Source organism: Lynx canadensis, chromosome B1 (assembly GCF_007474595.2).
Source record: "Lynx canadensis isolate LIC74 chromosome B1, mLynCan4.pri.v2, whole genome shotgun sequence".
NCBI lineage: Eukaryota > Metazoa > Chordata > Mammalia > Carnivora > Felidae > Lynx > Lynx canadensis.
The window spans coordinates 124,288,244-124,309,896 of NC_044306.2; the positions used below are offsets into that span (position 1 = coordinate 124,288,244).

At 32.9% G+C, this 21,653-nt stretch overlaps 1 protein-coding gene across 1 annotated transcript in view; it reads left to right on the top strand.

Annotated features, from left to right (window-relative positions):
- Positions 1–13,011, top strand: part of STPG2 (sperm tail PG-rich repeat containing 2) — a 308,430-nt gene extending 295,419 nt beyond the window's left edge. Inside the window, exon 10 of the mRNA XM_030314485.1 lies at positions 12,884–13,011. Within this exon, the coding sequence (XP_030170345.1) occupies positions 12,884–13,011 (128 nt within the window). The remainder of the gene's footprint in view (positions 1–12,883) is intronic.
- The last annotated feature ends 8,642 nt before the right edge of the window (positions 13,012–21,653 follow it).

A 21,653-nucleotide genomic window follows, 5' to 3' on the forward strand; every position in this document is an offset into this window, starting at 1 on the left:
TTGTTTGGCTAGATAATACTATGCATTGCTAAAGATGACTGATTATGCAAGCTGAGAAACACAGTTCTGTAATACCCAAAACCAAAGATGATATAAATGGCTTTTAAATGTGAACTATTTAACTGTAATTTACTTTGAATTTTTAATAACAATAGAAAAAATGCCCTCAGTGTAATTTTGTCTCGGCTTTCATTTGTGCTTTTAACCAACACTATAGTTAAGGTTTAAATTACAGTCTCAGAATTAGTACATTGAAAATGACACTAGAGGGGCGTTGGTTAATCATCCTACTCTTGATTTCGGTTCATGTCATGATATCGCCATTCATGTGTTTGAGCCCCTCATGGGGTCTCTCTCTCTCTCTCTCTCTCAAAAATAATAAACTTAAAAACTATTATATACATATGTATATATATATATACATAGACACTAGAAATTTGGAAACCAAGGTGGCTTCCCAGAAATTAAAGTTTTTCTAAGTATGTTTTGCAAACATTAACTCTCTAAGAAGATTGAGAAAAAGAGGGAAATCCATGAGCAAACATATGTGGTAGAAAATGCACACATTATATTGGTCCTTTGTTATGTGTGAATTAGAATATCATAGTCTCTGTCATGACCTGCGATAAAGAAAACTGTTTTAACTTTGTTCAATCCAACTTTCCCCAAATTTATTTGACTAAGGAACACTCTATATATGCAACATTAACTAAAATTCTGTGAAAACTTTAATTCTGCAGAAAAAAACTGGGGGAGTATTTCTCTAATGCTTAGAAAAGCAACAGTTTCACTAGTTTATTTATTTATTTTAAGGGAGAGAGAGAGAGAGAGAGAGAGAGAGAGAGAGAGACTGAAACAGCATGAGAGGGGAAGGGCAGAGAAAGGGGGAGAGAGAGAATCTCAAGCGGGCTTTGTATTGTCAGAGCATAGCCTAATGCAAGGCTCCAACTCACAACCCTGAGATCACTATCCAAGCCAAAATGTAGAGTCAGATGCTTAACCAACTGAGGCCCCCAGGTGCCCCAATGGGGGTCCTCTTTCTTTTAGCTATGTTGACCTATTTTTGTGTGCATTGGTTTTCCTATAAGAAGGATGTATATTATTAGCTCTGGACTTTCATTTTATTGAAATGGTGGCAGGACATTATATTTCAAAATGTCTTCAGTTTTCTCATACATTGTCTTATTTTGCTTCATTATCTTCTAATATCCAGTTTTGCTGATACAGATAAGGCAAGATGGCATTTTGAATATTCTTCTCTTTGTAGGGGACTATCTTTTTGTTGAAACATTGAGGATTTTTTTTTTAAATCCTCAATGTTTTCTATTTTCTCTTTCTGGAAACTCTGGATGTAGACCTACCAGATTTTTTTTAAAATGTCTCTTTAGCTTTCTATCATATTCTCTCTCCCTCTCTCTTTGTCCTTTAGCTCTGTATTCTGCATGGTGTGTTTTTCCCTTTGGCTATTTTCTTATTTCATTGAATTTTCTATACTAACAGTTATGTGTTCTTAGAATACTTTCTTTTTCTTTGATCGTTTTTTGTTTTATAGATGCAATATCATTATAAATGTGTTTTATCTATTATTTATTGAATTTTTAAAGTTCTATTTTTTCCTAAACAATCTCTTTCTCCTCTAGGGCCCATTATAAAATTTATTTTGATTTTTGTCTTCCATGCTGCTAGCTCCTGTCATATGCCTGGTGAACTTTGCTGTCCAGTCATACATTACAAAAAAAAAAAAAAAAAAAGACTATTTTGGGTATTCTTTGGGTACAGCAGTATAAGTAGTACTATTCTCTCTTCTCTCTTTTAACAACATTCCTGATTTGAAACTTTGTCTTGTTTGTTGAAGGCAGCAGTATGTTGAATCGTGGGCTTTGCTTTAGGATGAATAAGTAGAACAGCTGACTTCCTTACTACAGTAATACCACATCCTCACTGTCATGTGCTCTTCTCTCCTAAATGCCAGCATGAGGCATGGTAGAGGGTAATGGGCAGAACATTTCATCTTAAACTGCTTAGTCATCTAAGAGCAAAGATAAATTAACAAGGCCAGAGACAAGAGAGTTAGCAGTGCATTTCAGGGTGTTTTCATTTTTCTGTATTGTAACATTAAAAAAAAATACTTTAATAAAGAACTGTAGAAATGATACCTTAGTTAAATTTGCTTAGTGTGCTTATAAAACAAAAACTCAGAAAACTATCATTACAAGTAAGTTTTTTAACTTGATAAAGGTTATAAACTTAAAACCCACACTGTGCATTATTTTAAAGGAAGAAAAGGATACCCACTATTACCAAACTTTCTTAACAAAGTAGGTGGTTCAGACCAATACCTAAGGAGAGAATATCTGAGAACACAGAAGAACTACAGGGATTAAAATAAATAAAATTATCTTTAATTTCAGATTATAGCATCATATAGCAAAACAACTTTTGAAAATCCAGAAGCTATTAAAACTAATAAGAAATTTTAGCACACTTGCTTGATATAAGAATGACATAAAAATCAGTAACATTTTTCTATACCAGTAGTGATCATGTATAAAAAAAATAATAAAAGTAATTACATCTCCCAAAAGGAATAGTTTTGAGGAATTAACTTAGAAGGCAAAAGTTTTCCATAAAGAGGATTTTTAAATTCTGATAATGGACAGAGATAGTTGTCTGAATAAATGAGGAACTAATTCTACTAACTCAAGAGGGTAGCCTCTTGAATGGGATGATTTTATATGAAGATACCAGTTTTCTCTATTCTAATGTATTAATGTAATACCATTTAACATTCTATTTGGACTTTTTGAAGAAATGGATAAACACAATAAAGTTTACATAAAAAATAAAATAAGAAACCCATAGAGAAAATGGGCAAAGCATATGAAATTATTTTATAGTCTGCATTGATTATTGCTTATTTTATTCTTCTCTATAGAAATTCAACTTATTCCAGAAAGACTCATGTTCCTTCTTCTTAAAACTCATTTATTTTTATGTTACTACCATAAGAGTATAAAAATGAATGTTAATGTTTTTAAACCTCAGGGAATAACAATTATTGTAACAGAGCAAAAATAAACTCCCCTAAAAAGTCTGGCAGTTATATGACAAACACATAGGACTTTAACTTCAATGATAAAGTTCTCTTAAAAAGACTCATTGGAGTTACAATTATCAAGTCATTTCTAGGGAAAGAATAAATGCATTTTACAAAACAAATTGGCATGGGAAATAATATAGTATCAGGTTTCATCTAAGTGTAGAACTCACTATTTCCCCTCGAGGCTTAAACAAATATTACATGAATGAGGGCTCTTGTAAAATGTTATGTTTTGAAATAGATTTCATTAATGGTTTCTAGTGATAATTTATTTCTCCCTTTATGCACAAGTCTCTTCTCATACTAATAATGGATAGCTTATTTGCATATAAATAGATTTCAGTATTTGCAGAGGCAGAGACCAAATATGTTTCTTTTTCTCCCTCTGGACATTGTTAAACAGATTAAAAAAAAAAGAAGAAGAGGGGAAGGAGATATTACAATAATTAGCAATGAGGAATTATAATAATTTTCTTGACTAAAATTTTTTTCAGGCAACTTTCTTTGGCGCTTTTATTGGTATACTTCTTGCCAAAGGTTTAGACCTCCATTAAAATGCAAAAAAAAGAATCTGCACAGTTTTTTCTCGGTGATGCTTTTTGGTATACCTATGCCTTGAATGAAAACAACAAAGCAGCTTGATATTGGTTATTGAAATGTTTACTATGGCCCTCTGGGTATCTTCTTCTAATTAGTTTTTACTGTTTCTGATGAGGGAGTATGTTCCATTCTAGATAAGGTAAATGTCACTTCTGTGATAATATTGCTTAATTAAGTAAATCCTTTATTTTTGAGATATAACAAGTTGCATGCTTGTGATTGAGAGATATTTTGTTCCTTTCTGTTAAAAAAATGCACACATGCTAATTTTTTCACTTATCATATGGTTAAAAGTACCAAGTCTTAAAAAAATTCATTGTAGAACATATGTCCTTCCTAAATATAATAAGAAGGTCTTTTAAGCCTACTTTCATTATGACTAACAGTAGTCATTAATGAAGAGAGAACAATTAAATCAGTGCTTTTCAAAGATATCCACTTGATATTTGCTTCTTGGCTTTCAGTGTTTGAAATAGGATATGTTCCCGTATCACTGTTCTTTAGGTGAGTAAGAAGAATCATCTTATGGTACACTTAGTATTTTTAAGTAATTCCTTCAGGAAATTAAGATAACAGCTGCTTTCTGGTAGGCTCGATATCTGTTAATAAGTATGTCTTTCTGACCAGCAGAGGTCACTCAGTTTAAGTGAATAATGACTTTAACTTTCAAAAAAGACAGCAAACATGACCATTCTATTTGAGCAATTGTATTTTACTTGATTTCTGTTACTTGCATAAATAATTATTTTCATCCCTTGTTCTACATGCTTGTGAGTGAGGCAGTTCCTCAGGGTCCAAGACCTTTCCAAACCTGAATCCAAGAATATTCTGAAAGAAGTAGTAAAAATACTGTATTTAAATCTATGTATTTATGAATATTATACAGATCTTTTCTACCGGTTTAAAAAAAATAAGAGAAAATTGTCCTTCAAAGAACATGACACATTGTATTCTGCCACAGAGAGGCAGCCTTCACCAAAAGATGGCACCGAGGCCTGTTTGATTCTAAGACAACATCATTTAACTCTTGATCTTTAAAAAATTATTGTTTATAACAGGTTTTGAAAGTAGCAGTATGTGGCATCCTTGGCAACTAGCAGTGTCAAGATTGTGGATATATGAAGACAATTTGATTTTTAGAATTGTGATATTTTTGTTTTCCTTAAATGTGTGTGTACTTATTATAAGTTTAAAAGTATAGGTGCAAATCAGAATTACACCCACTTGTGGTATGCGAATAATAATCCAGGAGCAAAAATCTCTAAATTTATCATATAAACCTCAATTTGTTCCATCTCCTAGACCTTATTCACCTGTTTGAGAAATACCATGTTCGGGTGAAAGCATGTCTTCATTTAATTAAGATGATATTTGTTTGGCAATTTTGATATTTTTGGCAAGTGCTAGAGACAGTTAAAGATTAAGAAGGGAGTGTAAAGTAGTAAAGGAGTTGTTAAAATCATAGAGCCCGTCATAGCTCAGCTATTAAATCAGTTTTCTGTAAAATTTAAATAATTTTATTTTCCTTTCTTTGGGGGAGGTTCCCAAGGACTTAAAGTGGTTGAATGATGTGTCCTTACTAATTGTGTAGCTTTGAGGAATTTTTCTGGACCATTTCAACCCCCTTTTATAAAGGAGGAAACTGAAACTTAAAAAGGTTTAAAGATGGGGCGCCTGGGTGGCGCAGTCAGTTAAGCGTCCGACTTCAGCCAGGTCACGATCTCGCGGTCCGTGAGTTCGAGCCCCACGTCAGGCTCTGGGGCTGATGGCTCGGAGCCTGGAGCCTGTTTCCGATTCTGTGTCTCCCTCTCTCTCTGCCCCTCCCCCGTTCATGCTCTGTCTCTCTCTGTCCCAAAAAATAAATAAAAAACGTTGAAAAAAAATTAAAAAAAAAAAAGGTTTAAAGAATTTATTAAGGTCACATGGCTAGTATAAGAAATCTTGAATTAAAATTTAGGTTTGAGATTTATTCCAGAGAATGATAGATTAAAATAGAGATGAGAATATACTTACACTTCACAGAATTTCATCTTCCATGATCATGAAATAAGTTTTGCACACTTGGCCCCAAATTGAAATAGTGTGACATGGCCATAACCGAATTCATAATGTGTTGAAGGATATACACTATAAAGTAAGTTTCTTTTCCGTCTTAATACTGCAGTCTCCTGCTAATCTCTCAGGCAATGATTATTCTGAATGTATTTACAAACATTTATGTGATCTATCATCTAAATGTCATTTTCACAGTATAAATAGAAATAGGATTTTAAGGTATCCATTTTTCCATAGACAATTACTGGAGAAGAAATTAAAATGAAAAGAAAATAATTAGAATGCTTAAAGTCTCAGGAGTAGATTCTAGTTGGCTTATAAACAGACTCTTTCTTTGGCTTGGCCTAGTTCAGCTCAGTAGGCCCTGATTGAAGCTCTACCATAAACAGGCGCTGGGCATAAGAGATTATATTCTGGAGAAAAGATAGTCTCATCCATAATTTCAGAAAGTTTTTGCTCTGGATAACGAATTCTTGAGATTTTTTGAGGGAAAAAAGAGTTAATGTGTAGATATATTTACTAATAGCAACATATTAAATTATAGTTAAAAGGTCTTGGGGCGCCTGGGTGGCGCAGTCGGTTAAGCGTCCAACTTCAGCCAGGTCACGATCTCGTGGTCCGTGAGTTCGAGCCTCGCGTCAGGCTCTGGGCTGAATGCTCAGAGCCTGGAGCCTGTTTCCCATTCTGTGTCTCCCTCTCTCTCTGCCCCTCCCCCGTTCATGCTCTGTCTCTCTCTGTCCCAAAAAATAAATAAAAAACGTTGAAAAAAAAATTAAAAAAAAAAAGGTCTAAAGCAATGGGCTTTGTTAAAGTTGTGTTTTCTTGGTTCCACTTTCAGAGAGAATGATTTTATGATTTATGAATCTAAGCGAATCTACAGTCTGACACTAATCTGGGTTATTTTGATGGCTGTGGTCCATGAACTACACTTTGGAAAAGATTAATTTAAAATATATAGTGCTGAATATGATTCTCTTCGTTTTTCAGTCTTGTTATTTCAAGCTATAGAACAAGTTCAGCCAGAGGCCAGAGGAGAAACACATCTGAAGCTACGGAAGGGCTGTGAACAGGTCTGGTGGGTCATGGGCATTGAAGCCAGATGAGGAAACCATTTACTGTTTGGACATAAGTACTGTTAAGATAAACCAATCCCCCTGTTATTTGTCTTGTTTAAAATTAACTAGTGGTAGTTGATGAGAAGGTTTGCAAGGGAAGAATTCTGCTGAATTCTTAGCCTGCTATTATTATTCCATGAAGTTATAGGAACAGCATTAGAGAGTATGTACATTATATCCTGTGATCACAGGAGCGGAGTGAACAGACAACACTGGTAAGGAGAAGAAAAAAATCTTTTCTAGATTTATATCTAGACGTAGATTTAAGTTTATGGAAAAGGAGCAAGAAGTTTTCTAGGATATTCGATGGTTAACCTAATGGTTTTTATTTAATCTTTGGTGAATGTAACATTTATGCATCAAAGCATGAGAACCATTTTATCTTTTACTTAATCTATAAAATATGTTTGTTTTAAGGTGCAAAAATGTCTTCATTTAGGGTGCCAATGAATATGTTAACCTTTGTTTAATTCGCTTGTCTCTATATTAATCATGTAGGCTCTTCTTTCAGAAAATGCTAAACTCTGAGTCTAGCTTTATCATAGCAGAGCTATTCAGAGAAAGTTTCAAATCCAAACACTTAAGAATATAACAATTTTTAGTAAGTTAAAGAAATGTCAAATAGTTACATTTTAAAGTGGTAATTATTAGCCATTAAAATGTTTTAAATCATTACGTATTTATTATTTCTTTCTTAAAGAATTTAGCTTGTTTAATATTAATCAAATGTTCAAAATAAATTTAGTGTTTATATTTAAAGAACTCCTCATCACTTAATCTATGACCTAATGTACTTTACAAAGATACATAGCATTATCCTGAGTTTTACATATAATATTCACAGAGATAAGTGCCAGTCTCTGGGGGAATACCTTCCTAATTCAGCTTTAAGTGAGAGTTAAAATAATGATAGTGATATAAAGGGACTTTAAATACATATTGATACTTTATGTTTTTGCTTAGATAATTTTCTTGGCATTCCTGCTCCAAATGTTTAAATATGAACAGTGGGATGTAAAAACCAAAATTCAGTTATGAAAGGAAAATTTGCTACTCTGCCGGGGCAGTTGTGAGATATTTTATTTACTTTGAAAATAACTTTATATTTCATTGATTATTTGATAACTTTGTTCATTTATCATTAAGAATCACTCATGTGTTACATTTTCATATACCACCTACTCAAAGTGGTAGAAGATGAAAGATTATCATCCTTCCTACCAGTTGGCTCCTATAATTCATACAGAAAGTGTATTATACCTACATATTCAAGACTGATGAAAGTCATTCAAATTTGTATAATGTACTTACATTATCAGAGAGTGAAATATTTTTTACAGGATCAGTTCAAAGACTTCATTTGATAGGGCTTATGATTGCACATTTTGGTAAGAATTTTATAAGAATGCATATAGAGATACATGGATAAACACACTTTTTTTGTCTGAAGATATATTTCAGTCAATCCAAATCTGTCTGATCTTGTATTTACATGTCATAACAGTGACAGTCCTACTGCTTACTCAATGCTAGGAACACATGTTTTAACAGGTGGATGATTTAGGTAGACTCCAGTTGATGCAGTACTCAGTCTACTTAGGTTGGAGTTCATTATAAGAGACCATTTCTTAGGGACTGTATTGGCAATAATTCTTAGATACTCTATAGTAATTTTAGAGTATCATTCTTAAGTACTTAAGGTCTTATTTCTGTTTAAAATTTTTTTTTTAACATTTATATATTTTTAAGAGACAGACAGACAGAGCACGAGCCAGGGAAGGGCAGAGAGAAAGAGAGAGGGACACAGAATCTGAAGCAGGCTCCAGGATCTGAGCTGTCAGCACAGAGCCTGACACAGGGCTGAGCCAAAGTTGGATGCTTAAGCGACTGAGCCAAGCACCCCAAGATCTTATTTCTTAAAACACATAGTTCCCATTTTGTTTTTGAACAGCGATATTAACAGGATGGTAAAACATACATGGAACTTTGGTTAAAAGTTTATGCATTATTGAGACTCTTATCTGTTTTTTCTCATCACCTATAAGCTCAGTTTAATAGACCACAGTTGTTTGGTAATAATCTGAAGTGCCGTTTAATCAAATCGAGTCTTAGGAAGCAGGAGAAGAGCTTGGTACCTAAATGTGGCTTTGACATTGATGATAATAGTTCCTTGTGCACTAATCTCTTGTTTTAGCTATTATTTCATTTGTAGAGCTAGAGAATAAAATCAGCATGAGAAAACGTGTTCCATAAAACTAAACTCTCTAAATGACATTTTAAAGTCATGTGGTCCATTGTAATGAATAGTTTCCTAGATGCTTTTTAATTCCTAAAGATATGCTCACACATGGATTATTTACTTTTCAGTAGTTTCTTTCAGCTTCATGTGAAAAAACAACTTAGTATTCATAAAAAAATTTGAGTGCATGATTTATAAATTTTAGCTTGTTATGAAGACAGCCATTTTTAATCTGAGGTTTGTAGCTTTATTTATAGAAGTAGTTATTTCTGAGTCCACTCTAATGTACCAAAATTATTTTTATTTTAAATTACTCATTGTTCCTGTTCTCTCCCATTTTTGCCCTGTAGCATTGGTTGACATTTCATAGAGACTAAGCTGGCATAGGGCTGGAAAACATGTAATTATAAGAATCACCTGCTCTTGAATTTCCCATTATATAATAGTCATGACTCAGGCAGACTTTTCATAGGTGTTTGATTTGGAATGAGAAGTTTTCTTCTTCCATGACCTGTGATTAAAATGTGGCATTTTGATAAATAAATAGAAGATAATTTCTGCATAATCCAGCCATGAATCAGAGCTGGTGAAGCAATGTAAATCTTTGACCTGTATCATATAAGCAGTAACATATGTAATTGGAAATATATTTTAAGATCAAGTAAAATAGACCCCTTTTTTTTAATGCTCTGTAGCTTAAAGCAAGCTAAGTGCTAAAATGCAGTAAGATGCATATTGAGAGTTTGACTTTACTTAATGCTTCTCAAAGGAATTCCAATAAGAGGAAATCCACTAAAACTACATTTGAATATTTTATTTTCTTTTAATGAGTTATAACCATAAAGGTAAGTATTTATCAGTTGTTGTAGCATGCTGGTAAGGACCGGGAATAGACTATTTCATTTCGTAGTTGAAAATGAAATTTACTGATACAACAGTAAACCAGTGTTTGCTTTATAGTCTTATCTATTGCATTAAACTTTATACATCTTTATGGTTAAAGTTGTAATTTTTAATTAATTGACTGTAGAATCATGCACCCAGTTCCTGATAATAGGTTTGTGTTCTTTTCTTGATACTGCAGTAACTGACACATTTTCCCAGTGTAGTTTAGTTTGTATTTATCTATTTTTAAAGATATTATGTATGTCTATGTACATTGTTTTTCTGCACTATGAATAGAAATTTATTATTCCAAAGTCATGGATGCAAGATGGCACTTGCTACAACACTTTACTTGTCTTTTGGCAGATCAATACACTTTAGCTTCTGTCTTAGTCAATTCTGACTGCTATAAAAAAAATACCATAGACTGAGTAGTTTAAATAGTACAAGTTTATTTCTCACAGTTGCTGGAGTCTGGGAAATCCAAAATCATAATGCCCAAAGTGACATTTCATTCCTAGTGAGAGCTTTCCTTCTGGTTTGCAGATAGACATCTGCATACACAGCAGAAACAGAGAGAGAAAATAAATTCTCTCATGTCTCTTTTCATAAAACCAGTAATCCCATCATGAGGGTTCCACTCTTGTGACCTAATTACTTTCTGAAGGCCTCATCTCCAAACACCATCACTTTGGAGATTGGGGTTTTAACATATGAATGGGGCAGGGAGGCCACAATCATTCAGTTCATACCAGCTTCCCACAAGGACTTTATAATTTTGGATATTTATCCTATGAATTGAATTGACTTTAGAATGATTGAACTAGAGTCAAATGTCATCTCTTATTGTAAATTTTGATGTGTCCTAGTTAATGAAGCTAAAGCCTTAAAAATGTTTCATATGAATTTGTCAATTCTAAAAATATTTTAGATTTGAAAACATCTGGAGGAATCTATTCTTCAAAGTAGGTGATTTTCAGTTGCATGTGTAGTAGGCAGACAGAGGTATTAATTTTGTATTCTATTAATATCTTTATATGTATTTCATTGTTTATGTTCAGTGAACATAATATTCGGTGCTCACATTTTTGTTTCCTCTCCCCGCATTATCTGTTTAATGCCCTCTAATTTGGTTTCATTCATCACCACTTTTCTGTATGCTCCACTGTGACCTCTCTTTGAAGTCTCCTCTTAAAACTTTGATATAGTAGACCTCTAGCACTCTCTGGAAATACAGGCTTGACAAATGGCAGACAGTACATTTTTGTTAACATGTGGATGGAGAAAAGAAAAACTTCTCCCTATGATGTGCTAGCCATATTCTACTCACTAGACTATTTCCTTCTTTGATTCTCCTCCTGTTTTCCTATATGCAGCATCCCCTTGTTTCAGTCCTCAATTATTTAATTTTCTCTCTCCACGCTCTTTCATTTAGAGATACCTCAACTGTTGCCTCTACGTGAATAACTCCTTTCCTTTTCACCAGGACAGCTTTCTCATGAGCTTCAATTGTGTATCTTCACTTGTCTTCTGAACATTTCTATTGGATATCCTGCCGTCTTTTCATACATAACTGGTTCAAAACCAAACACATGATGTTCCTCTTCAATGGTATCTTTCTACTGTGTTTTTGTTTTTTGTTTCTTTTTTTTGTCACAGTATTGCCTTTTTTTTTTTTTTTTTTTTTTTTTTTTTTTTTTTTTTTGTGAGAGAGAGAAAAAGAAGCAGGGAGAGGGGGATGAAAAGAGGATCCAAAGCGGGCTTTGCATTGACAACAGAGAACCTGATGTGGAGCTCAAAACCACGAACTGTGAGATCATGACTAGAGCTGAGATCAAGAGTTGAATGCTTAAGCGACTGAGCTACCTAGGTGCCCCACAGTATTGCCTTTTCATTAGCCATTTTTTATTTTTATCTTCTTCCAGCCACTAAACATACTAAATATTTGTTGCATCTATTAGAAAATATTGGAGTTGTTCTTCCTTTCCTTTACCAATGTTAGTAAACTCCTTATTAGTGTCCTTAAAACAAAGCAAGTCATGCCATCCTATAAAGTACTGCTGAAGTTTATTTCTTAAACTATTTCTTTCCTTATGAATCTCCTTTAGTCTAAAACCTTCAAGAGCTATCCACTACCTGTGGAAGTAGTTTCCAAATGCTTATTTAAAAATATATATATCGGACAATTTTAGTTAATTTTTTTTTTTTTAACCTGCAACCCAAACAAAGAAAAGTAAATCTAGAGATGTTTTGAATGAAAATAATTCAGCCTCCTTCTACTTGGACTTCACCTATACAGTGTTCCCTAGGCACTTCTCTGGAATTCTGGGACACTTTGTAATACAGTCTGAAACCTATTGGCTCTAGTACAAAATTCTCATTTAGGATTAGGCCCTATTCCATTCAACCAGTCTGTTTATTATATCTAATTATTTCATGTGAATTCCGTCTTTGTATCTTGGCTTCCATCATGTTTAGTGCCCAGAATGCTGTTAAACTACCTTTTTGCTTCTTTGAGTCTTATTCATATTTCCAAATGCACTTCAAGCCCTACATCTTCACTGAGCATATGGATGCATTTTTAGAAAATAAAGAAGTCGGGTATTTCTTTTTCATGATGTATATTTATCTTGAGGGGGTACTATTTGCTTTTTTGGGAAAATACTTCTATATTACATTTAATTATTAGATAAGCAAATATCACTTTTTTGTGCTTATTATATTTCAAAGCCCTAAACTGAATGATTTTAAGCATTCAAAAAGAATGAGTCCAAGATTGTTTGATGCTAAAATTACATATTAAGAGCATGAATCTAAGAATAGTAATTATATGACCCAAATCAATAATTTTAAAATATTTTATTATTTTCTATACTTGTTTTCTTTTAGGACCTGCAGCATACAATCCTGTTTTAAGGAAATCTTGCTCCATACCCTTATTTGTTAAGGCATCAAAGCGTTTTAAAGATTCCAAAGAGATTACTCCTGGTCCAGCTACATATGAGGTTTGTCAATGATAATTTTCTTTTATCAGTAACAAAAGAATAGAATAATTTCCAGAAAGTACTGAAAATGTCTACATTAAAGTCCTTTACATATGTTTTATTCATATTACTAGCTATTAAAATCGAAGGAGGCATTTTTTAAAATACAGTCTGACAGTTTTTAAAGACTGAATTAAGAATTATTTGTCAATTTATCTATAAATGTCCACTAAGCACTGTTATATGTATAATTTTTTACATCCCTGAAACTTAAAGACTTAGTTGTTTACATACACAAATGGAAATTTCCAAATATTTATCGCAATCATGGATTTATTAGAAGGCTCAGAAGATAGCCCTGTTGCTCCAGTAAAATCAGGTTTGGATCTTTTATCTTTTTTTAATAAGTATAGATGCTGTAGTCTAGATTCATAATAAATAAAGGACTCTTTTTTTTTTTAATTTATTTTTCAACGTTTATTTATTTTTGGGACAGAGAGAGACAGAGCATGAACGGGGGAGGGGCAGAGAGAGAGGGAGACACAGAATCGGAAACAGGCTCCAGGCTCTGAGCCATCAGCCCAGAGCCCGACGCGGGGCTCGAACTCACGGACCGCGAGATCGTGACCTGGCTGAAGTCGGATGCTTAACCGATTGCGCCACCCAGGCGCCCCTAAATAAAGGACTCTTAAGCTGTGGGCCTTCTGATTACAAGAAGAATGCTTAAGTAAACCTTCAAGTTTTAAAAATTGTGTTCATGATTGGCCTTAATTCCCAATCTAGGATGAATAGGTCCCCCATTTGTACTCTACTCACTATTAAAAGTGAAATATTTTATAGTGGCTTATAGCAAGTAATTTAAGAGTTAATACTCGGGCCAAACCATAGTGAATGTTGTTTTTTGGGTTAGTTAATGACAAGTTCACTTTTATTGAATGTATGATTTCTACTTATTTAAAATGTCATGATCTAAATAATTTTTAGGCATTCTGTCAAAGCAGATTCATAATGCAACATCAGGGAAAAAAAGAAAAAGAAAAGAAAATGAATAATGAAAGAGTTGTTATTTTATTTGTTGGCTGTTGATTCCCCCAGAAGACCACTGCTAATTCCTACTGATTAAGCAATGCTAATTCTATTTACTTTGGAAAGGGAGAATCTGCTAAGCAGTCTTAATAGTGTTTCAGGAGATGCAAATCAAAGGACTTCTGGTGTTTTAGGACCTGAGTTCTGTGACGTAAGACAGGTCTTACAAACGGGAAACTGGCTGGGATTGGGCAAAGTTTATGACTTGTTTACTTTGGGTTATTAGGCACAGTGAGGAAGGGTCTTAAAGTAAGTGTTGATCAGTAAACTATCAGTCTTGATAAGTTAGATGGTATAGCTGTTCATAGTTTGATATATTATCATATTAAGTCTTTAGCTGAATCCTTTTCCCCTACTTTTTAAAACTGATTTTAGTGGTATTTACAAATAATAATGTCAGTAAATGTAATGATACCCTTTTATTTTGTGATGCATTTATCATAGAAAATGTATCTACTAATCTTTCTAGTATTTAAAAATCTTTCTTTTTCTTTCATTAAGATTTTATATATTATATTTATACCTCTTCATAGTATTTTCTATGCCAAATGAAAACATTTATGGGTTTGATAATGATGTTTTTTCAGGTATTGTTTGAATGTATATATATATGTATATATTATATATATACACACACACATACTGTACTTCAGGGTAATGTTTCTGTTGAGAACTGAGTGTATAATATTTTTTTGTCTTCCTATTGTTTTCTTTAATAGTTGAAAAGTTTTTTGAAAAAGTAATTTTCTTTCAAAGTTTTCCTTCTTTAAAGGAAAAGTTATTTTTAATCTGATAGACCAGTAAATTATAGGTCCATTTATTATTATTTGCTCTTAGTTTTTAATTTGGTACTTCTTTCTTTCTCTATTGACTTTAATAAGTTTCAGTTGGTAACTCTTGAGAACATGTTTGCCTAAATATTTTACTTTTGTTTTTTACAGAAAAAGATGATTTTAGAAATTTATAACATTGTTTTAAGATTGCAATATTATGTTATATTTAAAAAACACTTAAATGTGTATGATTTGTGCCATCATTAGTTACAGGTTTTCAGTGTCACATGTTCATGGATCTAACCTATCCAATATAGGTGGTACTAACAATAATATCTATTACAATAGCTCTCTTAAGTTACACAGCCATATTTGCAAAGTCTGCTCACTATTTTTATTCTTGTGTAAACAGTCTCCTGAGTGTCCCAGGCACAATTAGTGTTCTCTCTCTATTTTATTTACTTATTTTTTGGATGCGGGTGTGGTCAGAATTGTCATTGGAACATTACTCACTATATTTCAATTACAAACTAATCTGTGTCATTTTTACTCCTTCTAGTTGTTGATATTTATTGGTTCACTGTCACTGATCCTTTTAAAGATATAATGAAAGCTAGGGACCCTAAAGGGGAAAATTGTGCACGTATGTTCATGTAAAAAAAAAAACATGTATACAATTTTAAATGGTTTGTTAATCCACAAAAACTCACTTATGGCTTCAATCAAGAACTCCCAGTAGCAGATTCTGAACTCTATAAGGACGAGACTTATTTACTTTTATATTATTAGGGCTTCAACAACAGAATCTGGCATATAGGAGCATATTAATAAATGCTTATTGTATAAATCAACAAAATGGATAATTCTAAGATTTTCTTCCCATGATTAGATCACTAATCTTTATCCATGAATAAAGACATACTTATTAACTTAGTTTAGTGAGAAGAATATGTATATGCCCTTTCAAGATAGCAGGTTTTATTGACAGATTAATGTTCTCTCGTTGAGTAAGTCTTCTCAGTAAACACGAACATTTTTAAGGTTTACATGAAGCAACACATTATTTTCTGGAATTTAAAATTAACAGTTATATGAGAATATTTTAAAATAGGATAGAAGAAACTTCAATAAATTTAACTTTTTAAAAATCCTTCATTTAAATATTACAGAAAAATTTAAATATACCTCTCTTTAAAAAAGCAAATTCTACTGAAATTAATTGAAATTTAATAATACAAGTATTTTTAATATGATTTTCTGCTTTGTTCATATATAATCGACATATGTATGTATTATAAATGATTGCCACAATGAGGTGGCAATAAATGATGCCATTACCTCACGTAGTTACCATTTTTTTGTGTGTGATGATTATGGTTAAGATTTACTCTCTTAGCAGCCTTCAAGTAATCATACTGTATTGTTAACTATAGTCACCATGCAGTATATAAGCTCTCCAGAATTTTTTTCATTTTTTAATAAAAGGTTTATACCTTTTACCCAATTTCTTTCTATGTCTTCTATTCCCCTCTCCCCCCCACCAAGCAACCATCATTTTACTCTATCTCAATCAGTTCAGCTGTTTATGATTCCACATGTAAGTGAGAACATACAGTATTTATCTTTCTCTGTCTGACTTATTACACTTAACATAAGGCTTTCAGGGTCTATCCATGTTTTCAGAAATGACAGGGATTCCTTCTTTTTTTTTTAATGGTGGAATATTATTTCATTGTTATGCACGCAAACCACAACTTTATCTGTTCTTCCTTTGATAGATACTTGGGTTGTCCTATGTCCTGACTACGGTGAATGATGCCATAGAGACAGTGGAGTACAGATGTCTCTTCAAAGTAGTAATCCATTTCCTTCAGATCTATACCCAGAAGTGGAATTGCTACATACAGTAGTTCGATTTTAGTTTTTGAGGAATGTCCATACACTTTTCCATAAGGCTGTACCAAATTATACCCCCACCAACAGTGCACAGTAGTTCCCTTTTATCCACATCTTTACCAACATTTGTTATCTCTTGTCTTTTTGATATTAGCCACTCTAAGGGATGTGAGGTGATATCTCATTGTGGTTTTGATTTGCATTTCCCTGATAGGGGGGATTGTTGAGCACCTTTTCTACTTGTTCACCATTTGTATACCTTTTTTGGAAAAATGTGTATTCAAGTCCTCTGCCCATTTTTTACTCAACTTTTTTTTTCTATTGAGTTGTATGAGTTCCTTATATATTTTTTATATTATCCACTTATTAGATAGATGGTTTGCACATATTTTCTCCCATTCCATTAATTGCCTTTTCATTTTTCTATTGTTTTTTCTCCTGTAAAGAAGCTCTTCAGTTTGATATAGTTCCACTAGTTTATTTTGGTTACATGTGGTGTCATATCTAAAAGAACCATTGCAAAAACTAGTGTCAGAGAGCATCTTCCCTATGATTTAGGAGTTTCATGGTTTTAGGTGTTAGATTTAAGTCTTCATTTTGGTGTGTGTGTGAGTAGGGTAAGATATGGCTGCAATTTCATTATTTTGTATGTACCTATCCAGTTTTCCTAAAATATTTATTAGAAGACAATATCCTTTCCCCATTAAGTGTTGTTGGTGTCCTTATCAAGGATTAGTTGATCATATATGCAAAAGTTCATTTCTGGGCTCGCTTTTCCGTTGCCTTTGTCTATATGTCTGTTTGTATACTATAACCATACTGTTCTGATTACTATAGCTTTGTAATATCTTTTGAAATTAGGAAATGTGATGCCTCTAGCTTTGTTGTTCTTTCTCAGGATTTCTTTGGCTACTTGGGGTCTTCCATGGTTCCATGCAAATTTAAGGACTAATTTTTCTATTTTGTGAAAAATGCCTTTGGGATTTGATAAGGATTACATTGAATCAATAGATCACTTTAGGTATAATAGACATTTAAACATTATTAATTTTTCCAATTCATAAACATGGGATATCTTGCTATTTGTATCTTCTTCAAGTTTTTACATCATTGTCTTATAATTTTCCATGTACAGATCTTTAAACTCCTTGGTTACATTATTCCTAAGTATTTTATTACTTTTTATGCTATTACAAATGGTATTTTTGTGATAGTTTGTTGTTAGTGTATAAAAACATAACTGATTTTTGTATGTTCATTTTGTATCCTGTAACTTTACTGAGTTAATTTATTATTTCTAACAGTTTATTTGTGGCATCTTTAGGACTTTCTATATATAAGATTATATCATCTGCAAACATAATTTTACTGCTTCCTTTCCAATTTGGGTAACATTTATTACTTTTTCTTGCCTGATTGATCTTGATGGGACTTCCAGTACTGTTAAATAGGTGTGGGTAGAGTGACACCCTTATCTTGTTCTTGATTTTAGCAAGAAAGCTTTTAACTTTTTATTATTGATTAGGATATTAACTGTGGGCCTGCCACATATACTCTTTATTATATTGAGGTACGTTCAGTCGATACCCAATTTGTTGAGAGTTTTTATCATGAAAGGATGTTGGATTTTGTCAAATGTGGGTTTTTTTGAATGTATGGAGATGATCATATGATTTTTATCTTTTATTCTATTAATGTGTTACATCACATCTATTGATTTGTATATGTTGAACCATCTTTGTATCTCAGTGATAAATCTCACTTGATCATGATGTAAGATCCTTTTTAGGTGCTGTTGAATTTATTGTGCTAGTATTTTGTTGTGCTAATATTTTGTTGGCCTGTAATTTTCTCCTCTTGTAGCATCCTTATCTAGCTTTGGTATCAGGATAATACTTGTAAAATGAGTTTGAGAGTGTTATCTGTTCTTCAAAATTTTGGAAGACTCTGAGAAGGATTGACATTGATTTGTTAAATTTTAAGTAGAATTAACCAATGAAACAATCTGTACTTTCCTTTGTTGGGAGGTTTTTGATAACTGATCCAATCTTCTTTCTAGTTGTAGGTCTACTCAGATTTTCTATTTTTTTTTTTTATAATTCGCTGTTGGTAGATTGTATGTTTTAAGAACTTATCCATTTTTTCTAGGTTATGCAGTTTTTGGTGTATAGTTGTTCCTAATAGTCTCTCTGATCCTTTGTGTTTCTGTGATGTCAGTTGTAATGTCTTCTTTTTGATCTTTGATTTTAGTTGATGTCTCTTGTTTCTCAGTCTAGCTAAAGATTTGTTAATTTTCTTTATTCCTTTTTGAAAAAAAAAACAAATTTGTTGTTTCATTCATTTTTTGTTGTTCTGGTCTGCATATTTATTTCTGTTTGATCTTTGTAATCTTCTTTCTTGTGCTAACTTTGGACTTAATTTGTTCTTTTTTAATAGTTCCATGAGATGAAAAGTTAGTTTTTTTTTTAATTTGTGATTATTTTTGTTTCTTGATGTAGGCATTTAATGTATAAAATTTCCTCTTAGAACTGTTTCTACTACATCTCATAAGTTTTGGTATGTTGTGTTTCCACTTTCATTTGTTTCAAAATCGTTTTTAACTTCTCATTGGACATCTTCTTTGACCCATTGGTTATTCAAGAGTATGTTGTTTAATTTGTACATATTGTGTAATTTTCAGTTTTTTTCCCTTTTATTGATTTCTAGTTTCATACCATTGGGGTTGGAAAAATATCTTTGTGATATTTCAATATCCTTACATTTGTTAAGGCTTGTTTTGTGATCTTTCTATCTGGATAATCTATCCATTTTTAAAAGTGATGATTGAAGTCCTCTGCTATCATTGTATTACCTATTTTTCCCTTCAGATATGTTACTATTTGCTTAATACATATAAGTACTCTGGTGTTGTGTACATACGTATTTTTATAATTGTTATATCCTCTTGATGAATTGACCCTTTATGATTATAAAATGGCTTTCTTTGTTTATACAATTTTTGGCTTAAAGTCTATTTTTTATGATATAAGTATACCTACCCTTGCTGTCTTAGTTTCCATCTCCATAGAATATCTTTTTCTGTCCCTTCCCTTTGAATTTGTGTGAATCCTTAAGCCTGAAATACCTATATAGTTGTGTATTTAAAAAAAAGTCCATGTAGCCATTCTACTCCTTTAGATGGAAAATTAATCCATTTACTTATACTATAGTTAGTGATAGAGAAGGACTTACTAATGCCACTTTATTAATTATTTTATGGATATTTTATAGTTTCCTGTTGCCTAGGCGGACATCTTGTTCTTGTGCAGCTGCATAAGCCAGAGATGGCTATGGTCATGTCTCCTAGGGTCTGAAGGTGGCAGGGAGGGATTCAAGTGGCTTGTATCTTACACTTGTCCAACCATAGTACCTTGGATGGTTGCTAGTGTGGTCCTAGACTCTAACAGGGGTGTTTGGGGGAGTGGAAGGAGTGAGACTAGACTCAAGTGGCTGGCATCAGTGAATTCAAATACCTGTGGCAAGAAAGCTGGTGAGATCTATTGGAGATCCACAGCAAATGTGCTGGCCTTTGGCTTTGCCAGTGGTACAATCTACTGAGTTTATCTGCAGAGTAAGACTTGTGAACTGCAATTGCTTATGCTTATCCTGCATCTATGCTAATAGCCTCTGCTTTTCTTTCTTGTTTCAAGTCAGCACTAGATGTTTTAGTTTTGCTGGTCTGGGTGGGGTGAAACCAAAGCAGGACCCTCCCACAGTACCCCAGGAGGCTGGCAAAGCTGGTCACCCACTCTGCTCGTTCTTGGCAAGTGAAACTCTTTCTTTCTGGGAAGCTGCTTCTTGGAATTGAAAAATGCCACTTGGGGGATATGAAAACTCAGGCAAAATTCAATTGTCTTCTTTCTCTTCTTGTGCTATTATTCTGGTTTTTTTTTATTATAATGTTTTGCTAAATTTTCCTAAGTGGACTCTAGACGTTTTTGTTCATGGATAGCTGTCCAATCATTGATTTTTGTGAGAAAACAGGGAAGCTGTCTTCTCCTACATCACCATTTTCTTCTACTGAAATATCAATAATTTTTTTCTCCTAGCACTTGAATTTATCATCCCACTCCCTTCTGGCTTGTAAGGTTTCTGTTGAAAAACCTGCTGACAGTTTTGTGAGGGTTCACTTGTATGTGTGACAAGTCATTTTTCTCTTACTGCTTTCAAAATTCTCTTTGTGTTTGACTTTTGACAGTTTGATTATGATGTGTCTTGTGAATGTTTTGGATCCATTTTTTTGGAAGGATCTTTTGGGCTTCCTTAATCTGATTTCCATTTCCTTCCCCAGTCTGAGACATTTTTAGCCACTATTTCTTTGAATAATTATCTGGTCTTTTCTCTGTGTCTTGTGGAACTTTTGTAATGCCTATATTGACTCATTTGCAGATGTTTCATGAGGCCCTTAAACTATCTTCATTATTTTTCCTTTTTCTTTTGCTTCTCTGACTGAATAATTGCCAATGAACTGTCTTTGAGTTTGTATTCCTATCTTCTGCTTGATCTAGTATGATGCTGAAGCCCTCTAATGCATTTTTCAGTTCAATTGTACCTTGAGCCTTTTGATTTCTGTTTGGTGATTTTTAATATTTTCTCTTTGTTGAAATTTTCACTTTGTTCATGCATTGTTTCAACCTTGATGATCATCTTTATGTTGGTTATTTTGAATAGTGTGAAAGGTAAATTATATATCTCTCTTTAATTAGGGTCAGTTTCTGGAGACTTATTTTGTTCCTTTGCTTAGAACATGTTTCTCTGTTTCTTCATTTTCCTTGATTCTCTATTTTGGTGTCTGTACGTTAAACAAAACAGCCATCTCTCCTAGTCCTCGTGCCTGGCCTCATACAGGAGAAGACTCTCACCAATAAATGCAACCAGAGA